The 24,938-nt window shown below is 34.1% G+C and overlaps 3 protein-coding genes and 1 pseudogene across 6 annotated transcripts; all 4 read left to right on the top strand.

Moving 5' to 3' along the window:
- Positions 1–853: 853 nt before the first annotated feature.
- LOC140841995 (uncharacterized) lies at positions 854–4,518 on the top strand. Of its 4 annotated transcripts, none has more exons than XM_073209776.1 (3): positions 858–1,012; positions 1,695–1,762; positions 2,743–4,518. In XM_073209776.1, the coding sequence occupies exon 3, from the start codon at positions 3,111–3,113 to the stop codon at positions 4,257–4,259; it is 1,149 nt and encodes a 382-aa protein (XP_073065877.1). In that variant the 5' UTR covers positions 858–1,012; positions 1,695–1,762; positions 2,743–3,110; the 3' UTR covers positions 4,260–4,518. The 4 variants fall into 4 exon arrangements, with proteins under 4 accessions (XP_073065876.1, XP_073065875.1, XP_073065877.1 ...); XM_073209777.1 differs by having other exon boundaries at positions 2,784–4,518; XM_073209775.1 differs by lacking the exon at positions 1,695–1,762 and having other exon boundaries at positions 854–1,012; positions 2,784–4,518.
- Positions 4,519–5,572: 1,054 nt separating this feature from the next.
- Positions 5,573–8,585, top strand: LOC140841997 (cytochrome c-like). The gene is made up of 3 exons (XM_073209778.1): positions 5,573–5,822; positions 6,617–6,750; positions 8,195–8,585. The coding sequence occupies exons 1-3, from the start codon at positions 5,711–5,713 to the stop codon at positions 8,285–8,287; spliced, it is 339 nt and encodes a 112-aa protein (XP_073065879.1). The 5' UTR covers positions 5,573–5,710; the 3' UTR covers positions 8,288–8,585.
- A 2,653-nt stretch (positions 8,586–11,238) lies between these two features.
- On the top strand, positions 11,239–13,490 carry LOC140841998 (cytochrome c-like). The gene is made up of 3 exons (XM_073209780.1): positions 11,239–11,458; positions 11,990–12,123; positions 13,173–13,490. The coding sequence occupies exons 1-3, from the start codon at positions 11,347–11,349 to the stop codon at positions 13,263–13,265; spliced, it is 339 nt and encodes a 112-aa protein (XP_073065881.1). The 5' UTR covers positions 11,239–11,346; the 3' UTR covers positions 13,266–13,490.
- Positions 13,491–14,458: 968 nt separating this feature from the next.
- LOC140841999 (uncharacterized) lies at positions 14,459–24,482 on the top strand (annotated as a pseudogene).
- Positions 24,483–24,938: the final 456 nt, after the last annotated feature.

Genomic DNA, 24,938 nt, shown 5'->3' on the forward strand with positions numbered 1-24,938 from the left:
AGGCTTTGGTTACATTATGTTTGCATATCTAGCTAGACATTGTTCACATGGATATTTAGGATATGTATGTTTGAGAAGGCATGGATATTTAAGAAGAGCCAAAAAAATTCTATATTTTTTAAAATATCTGATTTTGAAATGTGATTGTATATTAGTTTTTGTATTGGAGTATCCTTAGTTTGTCAGTGTTTTTCATGGATGACCCAAATAAAAAATCTATCTCATAAAATACAATACGTAAGACAGTCTCATATAAATTTTTATCTATATTTTTTTGAGTCGAATTGGATAAAATATTTGTCTCATTTGTAAAATAATTTTATATGAGTTTGTGAGATAATTTTATACGAGTTTGTGATTAAGAATAAGTAATAAAAAATTTGCAACCATCAATTTGTTGGAATCCTAGAGTAGCAGCTGTCTGATAATTAATACAATACATAAGAAGTCAAAACATTAAACATCTACTCACATTTTCTCAGAAAAATAAATAAAAAAATCTGTACAAATCCAACGGCTGTTGCAGACTCATCAAAATATCGACGGCTACAACTAATAAAATACATGGAAGAACATTCACCGCAAAGGCCGCCCAACCGATACGACAGCTAGGCTCGAACTCCACCCGAGCCTCCAGCTTCGTAAGCATCCCGTCCAGCTGTGTACAGGCTGTCTAATCAAAACCCCCGGAATATTCAAAATTGGCATTAACCCAGTCAATTACTTAATTATTACAAAATTACCCCCATCAAGTTTTGAATTTTATGATTTGTAGTCCTTCATAATGTGTATAATTTCTTTTTGGACGAGTATGGATCATTTGCTGGCGACAGGCTGTCAGCAACAAAGTGAAGACTAGTCCTCTCTACCTTACAATTTTCCCCCTTCTCTCTTTCACATACAGCAAATTTCCCTCTGTTGAGTTCTTGTTTTCTCTCTCTAGGTTTTTTGGCATTTACAGGCGGGTTTCGCATTCTGAGTTTGGGATCGTTGGATCGTTGATTGGGAACTTGTAAGCTTTCTCCTGATCTTATTATATCTGTTTTTTTCTTAGAATTTTATCTTCGGTTGCTTCATTGTTGTTTTTGTACGAATGGTGCTGGTTTTGCGAATATTTTTTTGTTTTCTTTTAATTTATCGCCACGGCTTGTTTTCTTTCCATTTTTGTTATGCTTATTTTCCTCTTGGAGAAGAGCCGTGAATGTTACGGTTGTGATGTGTGTATGGAGAGTTTTGGTTTTCTGATTGTGAAGTTGGTGGATTTTGATTTTTAATCCTAATGTAGGTGTTTGTGAGATGAATTGATTGCTTTTTTTATTATTGTAAATTGTAAGCATGAATTGAAGTCGTTTATTTTTATCATATGCTTGTTCCCTTGTTTATATGTTTAATTTTGTAGTGGAGAGTTAGCTTAACTAAGAATTATGGAATGGATCAATGAGTTATGTGTGTCAGAGAGTGAGTGTGTGTGTGTGTTTGTATGTGTAAGGAGCTAATTGATTTTGATGCATGGAAAGTTTAAATGTTTAACTGAAGGGGAATCTATATTTCCATTTCTTGCAATTTTTTTTATCAATAAGTATCTCATTGTATCTCTGGCTGTTGGATTTTTCTGTGTTTGTATGTTTTCTGGAATTCTGATGACATGAAAATTTCTGAATCTTGATATCTGTCTTTCCTCAATTTCTAATTAGAGATGCCACATGTGAAGTGTTCATATTGGATGGAAGCTTTTTAAAAGTATGATGGATGATGGATCATGGTAATTTGTTTTTATAAAGAATATTTATGTTTTGCGCTGGCCAATAAATTCAATTTCCATTTATTGCTTCTAGTATGTCTCTTTGCTATCAAAACTTTGCGGTATTATTAAATTATACTAGCTTCACTTGTGCGATCAGGTATGTCCATTGAAATCTTTGAGATGTTTTTCAGTGATTATATTCCTAACCGTCGAGTATCGTGGTGCCACATAGTAAAGGGATATCATATTTGTATCTAATTTTAAGTTTATCTTCTAATATACTGCATGTTACAACTGTGTTTTTCCACGAAGTTTTAGTTTGTTTCCTAATTTTAGATTGTGTATCGAGACACATTTAATTAATTATTTAATTTAATATTTAATTTCTGGATATCTGAATTTAATAATGAAAGTTACCACATTTGAAAATCTTCCAGTTTTGTCAGATTTTGAATAAATCTTGAATTTTCTTAATTGTGTAGTGCACTCACAAATATCTATTGCAATTGATGGGTTGTGCAGGTTGCTATATGTTTAGTATTTGACTGCTTCAGTGACTGCTGTGATTGACCGCCTTGGTTTTAATTTGATTGCTTAATCATGTGTTATTGCATATTATTTATCATTTCCATTTCCACTTTCTTCTGTCCTGTGTAACTAGCTTTGTTTGATCATCATTCTATGGACTTCCAGCAGCTAGATTCTCTTCATATGTAATTTGTTTTGCTTTGCACCGTCAGTATTCGTAGGTTAATTTTGTTCTTGTCATGACAGGATCATAAAACTGCTGTTAGTATTGTAGGGGGTAGGGAAGGTGCCTCATGCATCTAACTTGTGTCCCCATTGGAATATGGGAGTAAATGCATCCCATCTCATACACGTGCATGATCGTAGGATGTGATCTGTATTTAGCATCTATTTAATATCGATTGCTGAAGGAAACATTCATCTTATGTGATTATTTAAAGCTGCTCAGCTGTTTAATGTGTTCTTTGCAGGAACATGAATTTATGATTTTGTGCCTTTATTCACATTGTAGATTGTCAGACTTGTGGTGCTGTCCTTGAAGGTCACTTGTTTCCTCAATTCTTACTGTTTGCAGAGGATATCGAACCAACTCCCATAGAGGCTTTAAAAAACCTTGATAAACTCAGAATTCTGACCTTTTCCTGCTTTTAGCACGAGGAACGCCTAAATATTCTATCAAGTGACCTTATATGGTTGTTTTGGAGTCAGTAGGAGCCTTGAACAGTTGTTTTCGACAGTACTCAGATCGTATTCAGCTTTTCAGAGGGATCTTGTACTCAACACGGTATATTGGTGTTCATGTTGGCGGAGAGCATGCGTGGAATCCGTGCTTTGGGTAATGCCCCTGACGAGATTTGTTGGTGATGCACTTGGTGTGGCGACGATTTGTCTTGTTGCTCTATTATTCCTTCTAGGTTTGTTTTGCATTGTGTATTCCTTTTACTTCCGGAATCGGATCCGCGATCGAAGCCTTATTCAGCTCAGTTATTTTAGTGGTCCTTGGATTATCAGAATCACATTCATCTTTTTTGCTGTTTGGTGGGGTATTGGTGAGATTATTAGGTTGAAACTGTTGAGACGCAACGGGCGAGTCTTGAATGCTCTAAGTTTGAGATGGCAGGAAAATATTTGCAAATGTTATATCGTATCAAACCTGGGATTCGCAGAACCATGCCTGTTTCTCACCCTCATTTTCCTTCTTCGTGCATCTTTACAGAGATCTGGAACTTTAAGCAGGCAGTGGAACGCAAAAACAGCTGGATATATTCTTCTATATTGCTTCCCCATATTTATTCTTCAGCTTGTAGTTATTCTAATCGGACCAGAGTATAAGAAGCACAGGAATTCCAAACTACCTTCTTATTTCATCAGAACTGCATCTGAAATAAACAACAGTGATGTTATCCTCTGCACTTACCCTTTGTTGAGTACCATGTTTCTTGGTCTTTTTGCCACCGTGCTAACTGCCTACTTATTCTGCCTTGGTAGGCGAATTCTTCATCTGGTCATCAACAAGGGTTTGCAAAAGAGAGTGTACACATTAATCTTTTCGATTTCTAGTTTTTTCCCGTTAAGAGTTATTCTGCTCGGTTTATCCGTCCTATCTGGGCCAGAAACACTCACTTATGATGCCATAGCCTTCATAGCTTTTCTTTCCCTTTTATGTTGTGCCTGTGTGGGCATGTGCATGCTCGTTTACCTTCCTGTTGCCGACTCTCTATCTTTGAGGAGGAGAACAAACGAATATAACGATACTATATCTCTAATTGCTAATCAGACCCCGCTTGGTGGGACTATAATGGCTAGCCCTGCAAGAGACTCAGCTGCTTCAGCAAATCGTGGGTCAATTTCTTTTCGTACAATGGAGATAGAGGAGTCTTCGGGAACAGGTTTTGTGGAGCTGAGTCTCTTCACTTCGACTCCTCCTGGCCAGCCTAGACAGATTGGCTGGCCAATGATTCCTACAGCTCAAGGCCCGGTACACTAAATATTGCTGAAACTTCACCGGGACACTAATTACTGCCAAAATGTTCTCGGTGAAGAATATTTTTGTGATGAACTTGAATCTGTTTGTAAAGGATTTTTAGATGAATAAGGATTTTTTTTTGTGTGGCTAATTTTGGATCGAGATATAGTGGTTTGTTTTGTCGCTCCTCCCCCTGTTTTTTTTGGTGGTTCTCTTTTTTGAATTGTTCCTTCCGATGACAAATTTACAGCTTATTTATGATCAGGGCTGTTCGTTTTAATTTCGTGTTTTCATCTATGTTAGTAATCTTGTTTGAGGTCGGTTGATTACCTATATGTTTATGGGGCAACACATTTACCCGTTCTGATGATGGGATGATTTGCTGCGGTAGAGATCAAACATAACTCTGTTTTTAGAGCAACATTGTTTACAGTAAAATTCATTTATGAATTATTGAGTAATTATCACGTGAATACGAAATCAGCCAAACTTCAATTAAAATTGGACTTTTTTTTTTTATATAAAAAAGGTTCGATGTCCCTAAATAATTTGTATGTTTACCTTGAATTCAAACGCAAAATAAGTGATGTACAACTCCGAACGCTTCAATCTTTTTAATATCAAGTAATATTACAGTTGAACAGTCTTTTAGGGGCCTAATTCAACTAATTTCTAGGTTGTTTGCCATCGACAAAGTTATTAGTATATTAATTTTGAGTTTTGGTTTATTAATTTTTAAAAGTTGATTTTTAAATTTTTAATTTACCATTATTTTGCCTAATTATTGATGTGATATTGAGACATTGAAAATTATATATTGTACGTCATAAAATTGACCAAAATAATCAAAAATCAAAACTTAATATTCCAAAACAAAATTTGAGAACTTAATAAATCAAAACTTAAATTTTAACTAGTTAATATAAAAAAAATCATTTTTTTAATATTAATTGGTTATTTTTTTAGGCAAAAGTCAAAATAATAATAATAAATGATAAAAAAAGATGTACAATACCAAATAATCAGATCGTATAGATTCTCATCATATAATAGTTTTTTTTATTTCCTTAAAGAAATAACAATAATAAAAAAGGCAAAAATTTGTTAGAGACGGTCTCACGGGTCGTATTTGTAAGACGGATCTCTTATTTGGGTCATTCATGAAAAAGTATTACTTTTTATGTTAAGAGTATTACTTTTTATTGTGAATATGGGTAGAGTTGATCCGTCTCACAGATTATAATCCATAAGAAAATGTCACGTGAGAGATTATGATCCGTAAGAAAATCTCACGTGAGACCCACTCGTATAATAAATATAAAATATTCAGCCTACCGAAACCAGCAAAGTATAATGAGATGTGCCAATAAAATAGCCTGGAGGCTCCGTTTCTTGCTATCTTCCTGTATCACCGTTCACTCATCCGGAAACCCTAAGGCAAATCGCATTTGTTTTACTTGAGAGAAAGTTAAATGGCGTCGTTCAACGAAGCACCGCCGGGCGATGCGAAATCGGGGGAGAAGATCTTCAGAACCAAGTGCGCTCAGTGCCATACTGTCGACAAAGGCGCCGGCCACAAACAAGGTCCTTCCCCTTTTCCTGTTATTTTCATCGTTTTTTATTGATCTGTTCATCTGCGATTTGGTGATGCCTGATTGATCTGTAGTTTCAACGTGGTGCTGCGATGGACCAAAAATATATGTAATACATGTATAGATCTCTTGTTAATTATTTATTCTGTTTCGATTTTATCTCGACGAATCGAGCACGATGTTTTATGAGGTAACCTCGTTGATAGAGAGTTGGTTGTTTTATTCTTTCATTAATTCAAATTCTTGGTGTTTTTTGTCACTGTACTTAAAAATATCTGATCCAGAAACCTAGTACGTGGCAAAATGCAATATTTACCACAAAAATGATTGTCCTGTTTTATTTGATTATGTATTCAATTATACGACTTTTGGATTTAGATTTGGATTTTGTTGAGGAAAGTGAGAGAAATAAAATCTAATGATTTAGCATTGTAAGATCAGGTCTAAAAAATATTTGTAAGTAGCTGATATTATGAAAAGGAAAAGCTACAAAAAACAATTTATTAGCCAAGTCAGCTAGTGTCATAGACTCATAATTGTGCTTGTTGGGAATGGGATGTTTATTTGAATTCAGTTCAACTGCTTGGGTTGTAGGTTCTCTATAAAGTTTAAATTTCTAAAAAAAAAATAAAAAAGTTTGCCGAATCTTAATGATAATCTGGCTGCCAATTAACCATTGGTGGCTGCATATTTATCATTCTGGATGATATTGATATCTTCATTTGTAGGGAATTATGGTCTCGTAGTTGTGCTTTGTGAAAATTCTCACGTGTTTTGGAAATCCAGGACCGAACTTGAATGGACTTTTTGATAGACAATCTGGCACTACCCCTGGGTATTCTTACTCCGCTGCCAACAAAAACATGGCTGTACATTGGGGGGAAAATACACTCTACGATTACTTGCTTAATCCGAAGAAGGTATAAACAGATGCATATAAAATACGTGATTTGTTAAATTTCTTTATTTTCTTGTGTATCTAACATTTGTGCAGATCTGTCTCCTCATAGTTATCCTATAAATTAGTTTTGTCTATTTCAATGTGTGTGTATGTTTGTGTGTGATTCTTCTTAGCCTGACGGAGTCCGTCTCTGCACATTTTCTGATACACAGACTTGACCTTGAAAGTATTTCATTTTTCCATGGAGTGGATGTCTGTGTTATTTTTATCTTTTTATTTTTCTATTTTATCTTATTTTACAATATTCGTGCATCTAAAATTATTGAATAATGAACGTCGAAATAATACATTACACATGGATGAAAATTTTACATATTATTTTATTTTGAATAAACTATTACACCTTAACTTATGTTCACTTTTGCAGATTCCATTTCACTTTTTGTAAAAGCATATGTTTATATTTGTCATATAAATACGATTTCAAAGTTTAACTTCCACGATCATACCATGACTGGTGTTCCGTGAACTCTCTGAATTTTGAGTATCAGCTATTTGCGAAAAAACAATTATATAATCATCTTTTGCATGAATTAAAGTATCTTTTTAACTGCATCTTCAAATTTCTGCCAACCAAGGAAGTGAATAATTCCACAGTCCATACATTTCTCATTGGCACCGGTTGCCGCCCAACATGGTTTGTAATTTATAACAATTAAATAATATTGCTTCTCTATTATAAAGCATAATATGCACATCTCTTATTATCTCTCTGTTTTTGAATTTTTGTATTTTGTGTTAAATTATGATTTCATAACCGAGTCCATGACTTGAGGCTCTGTTATGTCTTCAAAGGTTGAGGGGATAACTTCTTGTACGCACGCCTCTCTCTCGTCTAAAACCATTTCTTCTTGTGTTCCCTTTTGCTCATTCAAATTCAGGAGCCACTTCTTTATTTGGTCTTGAGGGCTCTGGTATTCATGCGGAGATCATTATTAGCATGAGGTTAAATGTCGACTAGTTTCCCCCCAATTTATAGTTTCTCTTTGTTTCTTTTTAATAAAAAATCATTTCCTATCATGTGATTCTTTAGAGTTTTTTACATGCCATAATACACATGTTTCTTTGGGTAATTATGGAACTGATTGTGTGAGAGAATGTCTACACTGCTATACCAAGTCACATACTCTTAGGTTGTATTTGGACTTGACAATGAATATTCGCCCGTAGATTGACTAGGGATATATTTAATTTGAAAAATGACTAGATTCTCAATTTTTTTCTTGTTGCCAAACATACGTGATGGATTTGGATGATGGATTTTATGCATGCAATTTCAAACATGTCAAATCTAAATTCCGCCTTTGGTAACCTTCCTATGTAAATGGCGCCTGTAAACAACACTAGAAACGTCTAAAGTGTCCAGTGTTCACTAATATTTTTGATACTCTTCATGGATGCAGTACATACCAGGAACAAAGATGGTTTTTCCTGGATTGAAGAAACCTCAAGAACGTGCTGATCTAATTGCATATCTCAAGGAGGCAACCAGTTGAAGATCTTCTCTGTAAGAGAGCATATTGCAGTTTCTGATTGTTGGATCCAGTCTGGATTCTTTTTCTAGTAACAGTTAAATCAAATGATTTTTCACCGAATAAGAGATTCCCTATTCTAAGCTGTGCTCGTTATCTGTTTGTCCGTGCCAGCAGTAGAGAAATTTTGATGCAAATTTTGAATTTTTAATCGGTTGCTCATTATCTGTTCGTCCATGCCAGCAGTAGAGAAATTGGATGTGAAATTTGAATTTTTAATAAGGCAGAAATATATTAATAAATATCCTGTCATTGGGAACTATGATCTTCAGTATTTGTTTGCACTGTGAGATTGGTTGGTTGATTTTATGGTACAAGCAAAACACCAACGAATATTTCTTGGTTGCAGGATGAGTCCAAGACTTGTATAATAATAGGTTTAAATCTCACTTGTAGGATTGACAATTAGATTAGAGACTAAATTCCACCGTTCTAAAAATCGGCTAAAGCGACGACCGACAGCCTAGAAAGTGCTAGTCGACCAGTTTAGATGGCTAAAACTTTTATTTTATTTTATTTTATTTTAAAAAAAAGGTTTTAGTCTTTTAATTAAAAATCCAATTAAAAACAAAAGATTCCTTTTTTATAGACCTTAAACCAAAGTCCATCAAGAAATGTGGTTTGTTGGTTTGTCACAACACATCAAACTCTATTTTCATATGCGATTTAGAGTAAGAAAACTTCACAAATATATTCGAAAAAGAGGATAATAACAATGATGATATTGATTAATTTAAATAATAATTTAATATTCTAAGGAAAAAAAAATCATCTTATTTTTTTATTAGTCATTTTCTTTCCTCCTATATCAAACAATGATTTAATATCTTAAAATAAAAAAATTAAAAATAATTTAAAGATCTTAATATATAATATTACTAAATATTTATAAAAATAAAATTTAAAAAAACAGCCTAAGTGCTGGAAGGTAGTTAATTGTTCGCCTCACCCACTCTTTTAATGGAAAAAAGTTGAAACAAAATAGATGTAACATTTGAGAGTGTAATGGAAAAAAGTTGAAACAAAAAAGATAATGAATGTTTTTCCAAGGTAGATATATTTTGAGGCATATTATAATGTTGATGATTAAAAAGATTAATAACCAAAATTTCGAACTAATATAATAAATTACAAACGATGCTAATCAAATAAATCGCCTTGAACGTATTAATAAAATAAGATGAATCAAACTCATGATTAATAACTGAAATGAAATCTTAATTAATCCGCGTACCTAGACTCTCCTTTGTAGAATAGCATTTATTTTCTTAGTTACATGTCAAGATTTTTTTTCTGTCTAACGTAGGCAAGTAGAACTTGCCGACCTGTCCTTGAAAACTCTTGGCCCTATAAATTTATTCTGCCGACTTCTATTTCAGAATTGGGAGAGGATCCCCTACTGTGGAGAGAGAAACAGCATATTGTGCTGTAGTGTCAAAACTTCTTTTTTTAAACTTTTGTTTCCTTCATTTTGGTTTGCTCAATTAATTAAATAGGATAAGATAGATAAAAATAATTATTATATATTAATTTTTAAATAATCAGTTAATTCATGCAAGATGTATTACTGTTACTTTTTTAAAAAACTTATAAAAATTAAACTAAACCAAAATCTCTTAATATAATAAATCACTGATAAATTAATAGTTATCTTTACTTAAAAAATAAATCTAAACAAAAAAATTTAACCAAAGGGAAAATTTTTAAATATTTATTTATATTAATTTTTTTTAAAATTTATTTTTGTATGAAATAATATATATTGTTTAATTTTATTAAGTTTAATGATTTTAAAAATAAATTTTATTATATTAATAATAATATTTTTACTAGTTGTAACAATCTTTTAGTATCATTTATTTAAATTAACAATTTTGATTTAACAATAAACTGATACAAATAATAAAATATATCATTAGCTTCCAAGTATTTTACTTTTTCAAAACAGTACAAAGATTAGACAAGACAACTTATGAAAATTCAAAGTATATTTAAATCTGAAATCAAAAATAAATAATTCATGTTGCACAAAAACTCTTGTGAAACGGTCTCACAGATCAATTTCGTGTGTCGAATCTTTTATATGGGTCATCCTTGAAAATGTAATATTTTTTATGGTAAGAATATTACTTTTAATGTGAATATCGGTAGGGTTGACCCGTCTCACAGATAAAGATTCGTGAAACCGTCTTACAAGAGACCTACTCTTCATGTTGTTATAACGTCAACTAAATTGAAGGCTCATAATATAAGAATTATTTATTATTGTTTCCATATTGAAACATACTTCTAATTTCTCAATTTTGGCTTATCTAATCTCTATAATATATTTGAAAAATTGAAATAAATAGAAACTAATGATGTATTGTTATTATTATTATTGAATTATGTATATGGTTACTATTAAATCAAAATTATTATATCGTTAAGTTCACATTAATGATATGAAGAAATTTTTAACAACTAGTAAAGATATAATAATAATTAATTTAAAATCATTAATTTGACTTAATAGAATTAAACTATATATAAATATTATTTTATACAAAATAAAATTAACACGAATTTACTATAAATAGTTATTTAAAAATTTATATTTTATTTAAATTTTTTGTTCATATTTAATATTTTAAATCAAATTATTAATTAATTTATCATTGAATTATTCTATCGAAAGATTTGATATAATTTAATTTTTATGTTTTTTTTCAATAGTAATACACTTTACATCAATTAATTGATTGTTTAAAAAATAATATATAATTATTATTTCCATTGTCTTGTCCTAATTAATTAATTCAACAAAATAAGGAAATAATAATAATAATAATAATTTGGTAGAACCCAAACCTATGATATTTTAGATGCACAGTACGGTGTGCTGTTTCTGTGTCCACAGTAGGGGATCCTCTCCCTTCAGAATTCTTGCTTCCTTGCTGCATCTCACCAACACTCACACATTCAAAGGCCATCCATTCGGAAACCTAGACAAATCGCATCTGTTTTACTTGAGAGGAAGTTAAATGGCGTCATTCAACGAAGCACCGCCGGGCGATGCGAAAGCGGGGGAGAAGATCTTCAGAACCAAGTGCGCTCAGTGCCATACTGTCGACAAAGGCGCCGGCCACAAACAAGGTCCTTCCCCTCTCCCTGTTATTTTCATCCTTTTTTTTATTGATCTGTTCATCTGCGATTTGGTGATGCCTGATTGATCCGTACTTTCAAACGTTGTGCTGCGATTGATCAAAATACATGTTTTTTTTACGTGTAATACATTTATAGATCTCTTGTTAATTATTTCATATTTGTTTGCTTTTATCTCTACGAATCGGGCCCTTCGGTAACCTTAATGATAGGGAATTTGCTGTTTTATTCTTTCATTAGCCAGTGCAGCTAGCGTCATTGACTCATAATTGAGCTTGTTGTTGGGAATGAGATGTTTATTCGAATTCAGTTCAACTGCTTTGGGGTGTAGGTACAATCTGCAAAGTTTTAAATTTCAAAATAAAAATGAAATAGTTTGCCCCCAAACCTATGCTCTGGCTGCCAATCAATCACGGTGGCTGCATATTTATCATTCTGGGTGATATTGATATCTTCATTTGTGGGGAATGGTGGTCTCGTACTTGTGCTTTGAGAAAATTCTCATCTGTTTTGGAACTCCAGGACCGAACTTGAATGGCCTTTTTGATAGACAATCTGGCACTACCCCTGGGTATTCTTACTCCGCTGCCAACAAAAACATGGCTGTACATTGGGGAGAGAATACGCTCTATGATTACTTGCTTAATCCTAAGAAGGTATGTACACGTGCATTCAAAGACATGTGATTTGTTAAATTTCTTTCTTTTCTTGTGTATCTAGTCATTATGTGGATCCATCTTCTCATAGTTATCCTACAAATTAGTTTTGTCAAATGTCAAGTTCTGTCTATTTCAAGGTGTGTGTAATTCTTCTTAGCCTGACGGAGTCTGTCTCTGCCTATATAGCACCGGTTGCCGTCCAACATGGTTTCTAATTTATAATAACATTGCTTCTCTAATATCAAGCATAATTAAAATTTGCACATCTCTTAATATTTGTTTTTGAATTTTCGTAGTGTCTTTTAAATTATAATTCGATAAATGGGGCCATGACCTGAGGCTCTATTATGTCTTCGAAGATAGAGGGGATAACTTGGGACATAATGTGTTGTCCGCACGTCTCTCTCGTCTAAAACCATTACATATGTAGTGTTCCTTCTACTCTTATTCCAATTCAAGAACCACTTCTTTATTTGGTCTTGAGGGTTCTGATATTCATGCATAGATTATTATTATCATGAGGTTGAATGTGACTAGTTTCCCCTCAATTTGTAGTTTCTCTGATTTTCTTTTTAATAAAAGATCATTTCCTATCATGTGATTTATTAGAGTTTTTGTACATGCCATAATACATGTTTCTTTGGGTAATTACGGAACAGATTGTGTCAGATAATGTCTACACTGCTATACCGAGTCACATACTCTTAGCTTGTATTTGGATCTGACAATGAACTTTGTATTAAAGAAAATCATTGGATTTGAAGTGATGTTCTGATGGGAAACTCAAATTCACCACCCGTAGATTATCTAACTATACATTGAATTTGAAAGATGACTGCAAATTCTCAATTTTTACTTGTCGTCAAACATGTGCTGGATTTGGATTACAAATTTCATTTGCATGCAATTTCAAACATGTCAATCTAAATACAGCCTTTAGTAACTTTGCTATTTACATGGTGTCCGAAAATGACCGTCCACTAGAAGCATGTCAATCTAAAGTACAGCCTTTGGTAACTTAATCTGGTTACTCTCCATGGATGCAGTACATACCAGGAACAAAGATGGTTTTTCCTGGACTGAAGAAACCTCAAGAACGTGCTGATCTAATTGCATATCTCAAGGAGGCAACCAGTTGAAGATACTATCTGCAAGAGAGCATATTGCATTTTCTGATTGTTAGTTCGAGTCTGGGATTCTTTTCCCAGTAACATTTAAATCAAATGATTTTTCGGCCGAAGTAGAGATTGAAAATATATTAATAAAAATATTGTCATTTGGAACTATGATCTTCTTTAGTTTTCGTTTGTATTTTTTAATCTTTATTATCTAATATATGGATCGTTGTGGACCTAGTCCTAACATGACATGACAATGAACAAGATTTGTTTTGAGCTTGAATTAGACACGTAGGTTCCAGAATGTACTCAAATGAGAATATAAATAAATCAATGAGCCAGGGTTTGAATATGGCGAAAGTAAAACACCTCACCCCCTCTTGCAATAAAAAAATTCAAAATAAAATAGACATTATTAGCTTTAAGAGTAAAATTTGTGTTTATTTATATTTTATATTTGAAAGTAAATAAAATTTGAGGCTATATTATTAGAGTGGTCTCATGTGAGACCGTCTCACGGATCTTAATCTGTGAGACGGGTCAACCCTACCCATATTCACAATAAAAAGTAATATTTTTAATATGAAAAGTAATATTTTTTCATGGATGACCCAAATAAGAGATCCGTATCACAAATACGACCCGTGAGACCGTCCATATTATAATTGTGTTATGATAATCAAGGAGATTAATAACCATTTTAAGCTAAATTAATAAGCATTTTTTTTAATTATGTACACATATTATTCATAATCTATATATAAGATACTCGAAACCTTTTCTATATTTATTTATTTGTTTTTTTAAATATTATTTATTTGTTTTCTTACAATTTTTTATCTTAACGTGGTGAAGTTCTACACTTCCACCTGCCGACTTGTCCTGGCATAACTTTTGGCCCTTGAATTTATCAGCCGACTTCTATGTCAAATATTCAATAACGTTGAAGACTGAAAAGCCACATGTCCAAACGTTAGAGGACCTAAGTGTATTAAAAGTAGAAGTATAGGGTCTAATGTGTAAATTATTGATTAAATTAAAACGTTGACTGTGAAATGTACCAATCATCACTCTATAACTCCAACACAGCGGGTAACCGTCACCTCCGTTGCTGAGGAATCCACTCGTCTTCCTCGGTGAGCTTCTCTGCAGTTCCTCCCGTTTTGCGGCTTTCATTCGCCACTTCTTGATTCATTTTCATGATGCAAGTTCAATGATTGCTTGAAATTATGCGTATGTATCATCATATGTTTTGGTGGTGTGTGATCAAATATTATTGATCTGCAGATCTCATAAATGTAATGGTGTTTGATCATCTGACGTGTTATTACGTTTTTTTGTTTGTTTTTATCTTGTTTCCTTTTGCCTTTGATCTCTTCTTTGTTATTTGTTAGCGTGGAAGTGACGCTGGGTTTGAATTATGTTGGAGACTTGCTGGAAATGTTTTAATTACCAGCGCTTTGTTCATGCTTTAGTTGGTTGTTTAGACTGAAAGTCCGAGCGGTTAAGGGCTTTTTTCAGACATATTTGGGAAAGTCATTGTTAACCATTTTGGGTTTTAATTTAATTTCTTTCTTTAGCTGTAGGTATCTGAGGTATGTATAGTCTATAGACTTGTATCTCTGATAAAGAGTATATAGATAGTAATCTGATTTCAATTCAACAATACTCTATGATAGAATGATAGAAGTATTTTTACTGGTGACTAGATAATCGATACTTAGTTTATAATTGGAATAGGTGTGCATCGAAGAATCATGAATTTATTTAGGGCGTGGAAGAATGATTTCACTGATATTCCTCTAAGAAAAATAAAACATGATATACAAAAGTTCTATTTTACAATAAATTAGATTTGTACTTTTGATGGCCAGTTGGTTGAAGAGATTGTGTTTTTCTTTCATTTCTTATTCTATTTATTTTATTTTATGATCCAGTGGTAATAAGAACGTTTGGTGCTGTGGCTGTGATATGGTTCACTTGCCATTAGATTTCCATAAAATAAAATAAATAGAATAAGAAATGAAAGAAAAAGTGGTAATAAGAATGTTTGGTGCTGTGGCTGTGATATGGTTCACTTGCCATTAGATTTCCATCCACTTGTGGTAAAATTAATGTAGTTGATGCTGTGATTGATGTAAATTTGAGAATGAGCTCATGAAAATATATAAGGTCAATTGTGGTTGCTGATTTGTGAAAGTGCCTCTTCGGCTCTTTTCATTATTCAAGAGATACTAAATAAGCAAAGATATGCCAATGAATGTATTGTGGCAGGTGTCCCTATATGCACGTAAGTGAACTAGAAATATAACCAAAATGTTTGCATCTTTGTTCACAGGAACCATGTTGAATGATGGTCTTGATGAAGGAGAAAGGGATTTTTCTAAGCATGGTGATGAGGTAGGCTACTTTATTAGTCATTAGTTTACCATTTCTAAGAAAGAAATACTGGTCTTGTTGAATGACTCCTAAGTAAGTTTTTGACTAGCTGGCAATCAGGAATAGTGAGACATAATTGTATTTGAGTTTGATATTATCCAGTAACATGATTTTTTTAAGAATAGTAACATGATATTATGTAGTGTGGCAATTCATCCAATTACATAAACGTGAAATTATGTTTTAGGAAATATTTGGTGTTTATTATATGGCATATGCTATAATCTGCTCAATGACTTGCATTCACCAGTCCCATGATTGAAAATTCTATTATAACACATCTTATTATTGAAACATGTTAATCTGTAGAAATCATCATTAGTTGATGACTCTCTTCGTTTCTCCGTTCTACACAGCACCCCCCCCCACCCACCCCGGATTTCTCCTTGCAGTGGCTTTATAACTTCTTTCTCATGATTAATCACATTGCATCTAATTTTTAATGTCACTCCTCTAATGATTTACAGTTGTTCAAAAATGTCCTCGTTATTGTACCATTGATCGCGTTTTAGTGACCTTATACCTGTTGCTTTTGTAATTCATCTCATTATTAGTTAGAGCAGGTCAAAGTTGATTGTGGGGAGCCTCCACCTCTGGCACTGAGAAGAAAACTAAATAACAGGGAGAATGTTCTTTGTGAATTTGATCTGACTTTGAGAGAGAAAATCAGTATGGTATTCTTTTGAACTTTCTCAGTTGTTTACTGTTCCTCTGCACCATGTTCATTTGAAGTATTGCATTCTAACCCAAAATAATATACAAATTTAGCTGTTGTCGAATTGGATATGAGCTCAGAATCTCTTCCTCTCTCTATGAAAATATGTAGGTTTTTGTTGTCATTCTAAATTGTTTCGCCACACCCTTGAATGAATACATGCTACAATGTACCAGACTACAGCCTTTGGTTAGTCAGATTTTTGTAATCTCTTGTCTTCGATTCTATCTTCTATATCAGATTGTAATATTTCATTTTGATACTTAACAGGCCCCAATAGGCTGTAGGCTGTGGCTAAAACTTCGAGATGAAAAATGCAAAGGAAGGGTAAGTTTATTCGTTACAGTTATGTTACTTGAGTTGCTTAATCGAGTGACTTTCTCATCCTTCTGTTATTCCAGGAGACATTTCTGGATCCTTTCACAAAACGCCACACATCATCTTGCCATGGAGTTCCTCTGGGTGGCATGGGGTATATATGTCTTTCCTCTATCTTTTGTCTTCTTCTACTGTAAATGACAAAAACAGTGAAATTTGTTAAAAGCTCTCGAGCATTTATGTTGCATTTAATTTCGCTACCTTTCTTTCAATGACACTGCTGAGAATTTATCAAGTCATATTTAACTTTTACATTTCCTGGATAATTCCCTTTAGTATCGTTTTAGGGTCAAGGGTGTGTCCTCTATCTTGCTTTTATATGTTCAACTTTGGTCCACCTTTTATGATTTGAAAACTCTGGACCAATTCTTCAGGGGGGCTGGGGTGGAATTGGACTGGGGAATCCCTTGATACATCATAATAGCCAAAACTTCCATCCCTCGGATGGGGAGCATATCCGAGCATCTTCTACTTTTTGAAGGGTCGTCGTTTTCTGATTCCTGTGTGCCTTCTGCAATTAATTTTGATTTAAGCTTCTTTATTTGTACATTGAAATGGGGTTGTGCTATTTGAAAAATGGATCTCGCTAAGGCACAAGATTTATGAACGCGTCAGCAAATAAATATCAGTGCAGGAAGCATAGGAAGAAGCTACAAAGGTGAATTTATGCGTTGGCAACTGTTCCCTAGGATATGTGAAGATAAACCAGTCTTTGCAAACCAATTTTCTGTAAGTTTGATCTGATTCCTATGGTTTTTATATTTGTGCTGCAGATTAAGATACATGAACTACTTCACATGAATTTTTTCCTACTGATCTTATGCAACTCTCACTTTGTCTTATTTAAGTGAAGTTACTATCACAGTTTCAAGATTCTTTTGTTGCTTTTGATTCTTTATGAGCACATACCGAATTAATATTCAATTTAAGTTGCGGATTGCTTATCCGCTATTGTAACCTCTCTTTTAATAAAATATTGTTTCCTCTCAAAAAAAAAATATTCAATTTAAATTTAAGCAAACTGAGCTCCATGCTATTATTTTAGTTGAGGATCATTGATCAGTAAATTTCTGCATAGGTGGTTCTTAAAAATACTAGAGTACAGAATGGCTGGTATTTGCTATCCAACCCATCGTTTTTCAAAAGAAATCAGGTTGAAAGAGAGGACAGTGCTAAAGAATACAGAATTAGGAGGTTACTCAGTTCTCTATGTAGATATGACTGAATATAAAGTATAATATTTGTTTGAAATTATTGAACAAAAATGAAGGTGTGATCAGTTTGTCATTTATGACAACTCCACAGTTCCTGATCTATGATATCATATTGCTTTTTCTGTTACCAAGTTTGTTTAAAAGGTTAATCTTTGTTTATAAAGGATGGCATATTCCCCTAAACTTACAGGTTTTTGTGACACGTCCAAACGGTGAAACATATTCGAGTGTACTATGCCCAAAGAGCTCAGAATTATTCAGGTAAGCCTATATTATTATTTCTTCTATCTATGGATTGTTGTTTTACCATGATAAAAATAAATTAAGATTTTACTGAATTTTATGATTTGAAATCAATCACCAATTTATTCTAGCCTCCACTTGGAATGACAACTGCATTGATGGCATCTTCAAAATAATTTGTTTTTTTAAATATGTTTTGGTGAATCACTGGACCTTCTTGTTATGACTGTACAGAAACATAGTTGCTGAAAAAGTTTTACGCATCTCTGCCTCTTGTGTATTAATTTCGTTACCTTTATTAGTAATGTCATCTCTATCGCTTCTACTAGTAACTTAATCCTTATTGATGATTATTTCTTCTGCTTGAGTCGATCTTTCCGTTTAATCTCTTCTACTAGTTAAGCTTGTCCTTACGGGTGGCTTACTTTCTGTTCATTTATTTACGCGTTCCGACCAAAATATAGGAAATTTTGGGCCCTTATCTTCGTTCTTCTAAAAATTTTCATCATTGGAACTTAGATTAAGAGTAAGTGAGATACTTCTGTTCCTTTCTTCCAAGTGGCCTCTTTCAATTAACTGGTGATTCCACAACATCTTGATAAACAATATAGTTTTGGTCCTTAGCACCTGTGCTTCCAGGTCAATGATCCCTACCTATTGCTTTTATTAGGTAAATTTATTAGAGAGTTCAACATATGTATGTTTCAAAATGTGGTGGGGATCTGGAATGTATCTTTCAACATGGAGACGTGGAAGTCATTCTGCACTCTATCCAGCTCAGACAGTAGAGCCAGATGGTATGCTACTTTTGCAATCCACTCCGAGCACTTCGAAGGGCTGATGTATCTGGCACATAATTTCCCTTGTTTGCCAAGTCTACCTTTAAATGGTGAAATTATGGGATGTACTTTCACTCCACCATCAACTTCTAAACTCCTTTTTCTTTTCTTAGCCACTTTGAGTCTTTGCTGGATGATGGTTATTCTCTCATTTGTAAGTGTGAGTAGGTCTGGCCCTTCAAACCGCTTCTCGCCTACATCAAACCACCATGTAGGCAATCTATCTTTTCTTCTGTATATAGCTGGGGCCATCTTTATGTTTGCTTAGTAACTCTTGTTATAAGCAAACAATATTTAAAAGCTGTCCCAAGTGAGAATTTCACAATGAAACAGCTATCCCAAGTGGTGGCTTAGAATAGATAGACAAGTATTTTTAAAATTTAATATTCTGATAAATTAATTTTTTTGTAATATTTTGTTGAGGAACACTGATACTGATGTGTGAATAATTTATTCTTTCAATTGCTGTTAGTTGTGTTCAGTATCACATGGTATCAATATAAACATTTAGATCTCTATTAATAATGTGGATAAACAGTGAGAGCTCTGCTTCTGGGATAGGATCTTGGGACTGGGATTTGGGCGGGGAAAAATCCACATACCATGCATTGTTTCCCAGGGCTTGGACTGTATATGATGGTAAGCTTCAAACCTTCTAACGTGTGCTTAGTTTAAGTCCCAGATCATTATACTTGTTCTCTTCTGATATCCACCTTTCTCTTCAATGAAGGTGAACCTGATCCAGCACTTAAAATTGTCTGTCGCCAAATTTCCCCCTTTATACCCCATAATTATAAGGAGAGCAGCTTCCCTGTGGCGGTGTTCGCTTTTACGGTATGAAAGATTTCTGTGTTCTTAGAACTTTGTTTCACTTCCCTCCAAAAATAATACACACATGCTCAAAGAGAATGAAATATCATGTCCTTGATCTTGACTGTGATTAGTCAGTTGTCTAATTTGGGGAAGACGGCAGCAGATGTTACCTTGCTGTTAACATGGGCTGTGAGTTTCAACTTGAATTTTCTCTTGCATCATCACCTTCTTGAATGCATCCAGAAAAGATATTTTTGCTGATTTATTTTGTTTTACAATAGAATTCAGTAGGTGGGATTTCCGGACTTTCTGGAAACCATTTCAATTCCAAATTTAGGTGAGTCACTATTAATTTACGTATTTTCTATTTGAGTCTTGGTTTCTGAATATTGATTTAGTTGTTCTCAAGATACTTGGAATTAAATGCTTTGAATTATTGAAGGATTATAATATAGTGCACATTCTTTCGTATTAAGTTGTTCAATATTATCTAATCTGATTGTACTGACATTGTTTTACCAGGACCGAGGATAAAACTAGTGGAGTTCTCTTGCACCATATGTATGTTCCTATATTTTTGGAGAGGCAGAGTGATGATATTTCTTTTTCAGTCTTTGATATTTATCATACATTTTCCGTGAGCTTAGCTTTTCTAATTCCTAGTCTACTGATATAGGACTGCAAATGGATTGCCCTCGGTAACTTTTGCAATTGCAGCGGAAGAAACCGAAGCCATTCATGTCTCCAAGTGCCCATGTTTTGTGATATCTGGAAACACCCAGGGCATCACAGCTAGAGACATGTGGCAAGAAATAAAAGAGGTAGGTTTCCATAATTTGCAACTCCTGCCCTACTTTATCGTTTTACCAAAAACGATGGTTCAATACTGTTCTGAATTTTCTAAATTTTTCTACGTTATAAGTGGCATACCTTAGGAGGGATGCTGCGTGAAAAGATAGATTCCGTTCTTTCGTGCATATTATTGCTCTTTTTTGAAGTTAGCTGGACACCTGTAAGTTGGTTCTGATTGGTCATGGAAGGTCTGCTATACTAGTTAGAAGCCTGAGAATATGCTTTCACCGATAGTAACACCAAAGAACTACAGTAAAAAAATAAATCAGAAAAATAAATTTTTATACAAAGTTAAGCCTTGAATGTAAGTTCAGAAATTAAAGTTACCAAAACTTATGTCTATATCTTGATTTTTCACTTGATATCAACCACCTTAGCTTTCTTGCAGTTTTCTATCCTGGTTGCTTATTGAACATTTCCACCGAATTTTCTATCTTTTCTTGTCTTTGTGAGCGTTTAATATCTTTAAGCTAATGTCGGATGAAGATAAGATATCGATGCTGCTTGACACCAGATATTGTTATAGATACAACTATATCTGTCGGAGAGTTCTCTTAAGATGGCATATGTGTGCAGGCAAAGTTGTCTAGTTTTTATGTGAAGGGCATTATACCAGTTACTGATCTAGTTGGGCACTTTCGTTTTTCCACTTTTTCATTCTATCATGTCGTTCACAGACTTTTACTTGGTTCTCTTCCATTAGCATGGATCATTTGACCACCTAAAATCTGAAGAAGTATCTGTGCCTTCCGAACCGGGTTCACAGATTGGGGGAGCCATAGCAGCTTCTCTCACTATTTCAGCAGAAGCAGTGCAAACTGTGTCATTTTCGTTGGCATGGGCCTGCCCTGAAATAAATTTCCCAAGTGGAAGAACTTATCAGAGGCTAGTAACACATTGCTAATGTTTTCCATGTGTTCTTTATGCTTGTTTCTGTTCCATGTGTGATTTTAACTGTATGATGATCAGGCGTTACACCAAATTCTATGGCACTCTTGGTGATACTGCCTCAAAAATTGCCCATGATGCTCTTATTGGTAATGACCCAAAAACTTGCTCGAATATCTTACTGAAAAATGCTCCATGTATAGTGATATACTACTGCATATGTATTTTTTGTCGGTTCTTTGTAAACAAATTTATAGGAATTTCTTTCAAAATGTTTGAGTGGACCTGTTTTAGCTATGAACCTTTTTTCCTTATTTCTCTCCCCACGAAAACTTAGAGCATCAGCATTGGGAATCAGTGATTGAAGCATGGCAAAGACCTATTCTTGAAGATAAGAGGCTTCCTGAATGGTAAACTTTTCGTTGTAGTATGCTGAACTCTTACCGTACCTGTTGGATTAAACCACATTAGGTGGTGTATTGCAGGTACCCTTGCACTCTTTTCAATGAGCTTTACTACCTTAACTCAGGGGGGACAATTTGGACAGGTAGTTATCTAAACAAATTATGTCTGTAGAATGTCAAGATAAAACTAGTTTGAATTGTTTTTGTTTCCTTCATGACATCTAGATGGATCTCCACCAATTCATAGTGTAGTCACTGTTGGAGAAAGAAAATTTTCACTTGATAGAGCAACCTCAGATCTTAGAAACAGAAACAATGTGTCTGAGCAAAAGGAGACTGCCATGGACATTCTCGAAAGGATGACTTCGATGCTGGAGGAGATTCATGCTCCTGCAGTTTTGACATCTGCTATGGGAACTAATCTGCTTCAAAAAGGAGAGGAAAACGTGGGCCAGTTCTTATATCTAGAAGGAATTGAATATCACATGTATAACACTTCTGATGTCCACTTCTATGCATCATTTGCTTTAGCTATGTTGTTCCCGGACCTCGAACTTAGCATACAAAGAGACTTTGCTGCTGCAGTGATGATGCATGATCCCAGTAAGATGACTGCTTCTACAGGATGGAACAATAGTCCAGCGAAAGGTTCTCGGTGCATGTTCCTCATGACATTGGGATGAACGATCCATGGTTTGTAGTAAATTTCTACAATCTTCACAATACTGATAAGTGGAAAGATTTGAACCCAAAGTTTGTGCTGCAAGTCTACAGAGATGTAGTTGCTACGGGAAATAAAAAATTTGCTCAAGCTGTATGGCCATCAGTTTATGTTGCAATGGCTTATATGGAGCAGTTTGATAAAGATGGGGATGGCATGATAGAAAACGAATGGTTCCCGGATCAGACATATGATACTTGGTTTGTCTCCGGTGTGAGTGCATATTGTGGGGGTTTGTGGGTGGCTGCCTTGCAGGCTACTTCAGCACTAGCTCGTGAAGTTGGAGATGAGGACAACGAGGATTACTTTTGGTTCAGGTTTCAGAGAGCGAAAATGGTATATGCAAAGTTATGGAATGGCTCTTATTTTAACTATGACAACAGCGGTAGCAGTACGAGCTTATCCATTCAAGCTGATCAGTTGGCTGGACAGTGGTATGTTATAAAGTAAATTTAAATTTTCTCCAGCCTTATCAGATAACAACAGATATCCAGGTCATACAGAAAACTACATATGTCATGACTTGCATTCTGTGCTGTATATGCTGCTAGTATCTTATGCACTTGTCTCATTCGATACTGCATACGTACCACAGCTGGTATACTTTACATACTTTGTATGGTAGAAGAAGCTTCTCTACTATGTGACTCTCTTATTTTGGGAAATGGTTTGCAGGTATGCTCGAGCCTGTGGTCTTTCACCTGTTGTTGATGAAGAGAAGGCAAAAATCTCGCTCAAGAAGATTTATGATTTCAATGTCTTAAAGGTAAAAGATGGGAGGATGGGGGCAGCAAATGGGATGATGCCCAATGGAGAACCTGATGCATGTTGCATGCAGTCGAGGGAAATATGGAGTGGAGTTACATATGCTGTTGCTGCTGCCATGATCCAGGAAAACATGGTTGAAACAGCATTTAAAACTGCTGTTGGCGTGTATGAAGTTGCTTGGTCCGAACAAGGCCAAGGGTGAGTTGAAACATCCCTTTACCATCCTTGAGCCAATTTGGATACAAAAAGCAGTTTAAATTAAAATGAGGTTTTATATATTTTTAAAATGGTCGTTTATTTATTTCGGCTTCTTTATGTTTTAGTCCCGGTTAAGTGAGATTACAAATTTACAATCTAGAGGGGAGGTGAACTGTAATGTTAAAAGGATTTGATTTTAAGTTAGAAATGGTTGAGACTTATTAGCTCTATGTTACATCGATTTTGCTCAAGCAATACATAAAAGTATGGAAGACTTGAGCGAAACCGGTAGAGAGCAACGAATGAGCAATAGCAGCAATTAAATAATTATGATTCTTGCACAGGTACTCATTTCAGACGCCTGAGGCTTGGGATCTTGAAGGCCGTTACAGATCTTTCTGCTACATGCGGCCTCTGGCAATATGGGCAATGCAATGGGCGTTAACACGACTGCCTGTTTCAAGTTCGGAAATAAAGCCAGAGATCAAGGAAGAATCTGTGATCAGGCAACATACTAGTTTTTTGAGCGTGGCTAGTCTGCTAAAGCTTTCAAATGAAGCTGATTCCAGGAGTCTCTTCCAGGTTATATTTGATTACACTTGTAAAAGGCTGTCGACTTGATTCGTGATTTTGCAAAGGGTCCAAAGTTATTCATTCATATGCTATCCTGAATCACAAGCATGATTTAATCGACTAAGCACTTGTAAAAAGATGTTGACTTGATTCCTTGTCTTGCGAAGGTCCGAAATTTATTCCTTTCAATTTTTACCCACTTTTGGCAAATGAGTCTCACAATCTGAATATCTGCAACATATTACATAAATAAAAAATAGGGTCTCGAATACTTGCAATTGAATTTTCGTCTACCTGAAGAACAATTTTCTTCAGGGTAAGTTTTTATGTGAGATAGGTTGACTCAACACATAGTTTGAGTGAAAAATAACATTTTTGTTATAAAAAAATAATATTTTTCACATATCAAATCAGAAATAAAATTCGTATACAGTCTCATAATGGGAGGAGCTAGCTTAGGGCACAAAAACACATATTATATATATATATATATATATATATATATATATATATATATATATATATACTATATATATATATTATAATTTTTAGACTCAAAAATTTAAATTTTTATCTGTTAATTATATGTCGAGTTTCTCACACTCAATCCAAAAAATAACAATTTTTTTCCTTAATAGTTTATAATCGT

The sequence above is a fragment of the Primulina eburnea genome, chromosome 9 (genome assembly GCF_022965805.1).
Source record: "Primulina eburnea isolate SZY01 chromosome 9, ASM2296580v1, whole genome shotgun sequence".
Lineage (NCBI taxonomy): Eukaryota > Viridiplantae > Streptophyta > Magnoliopsida > Lamiales > Gesneriaceae > Primulina > Primulina eburnea.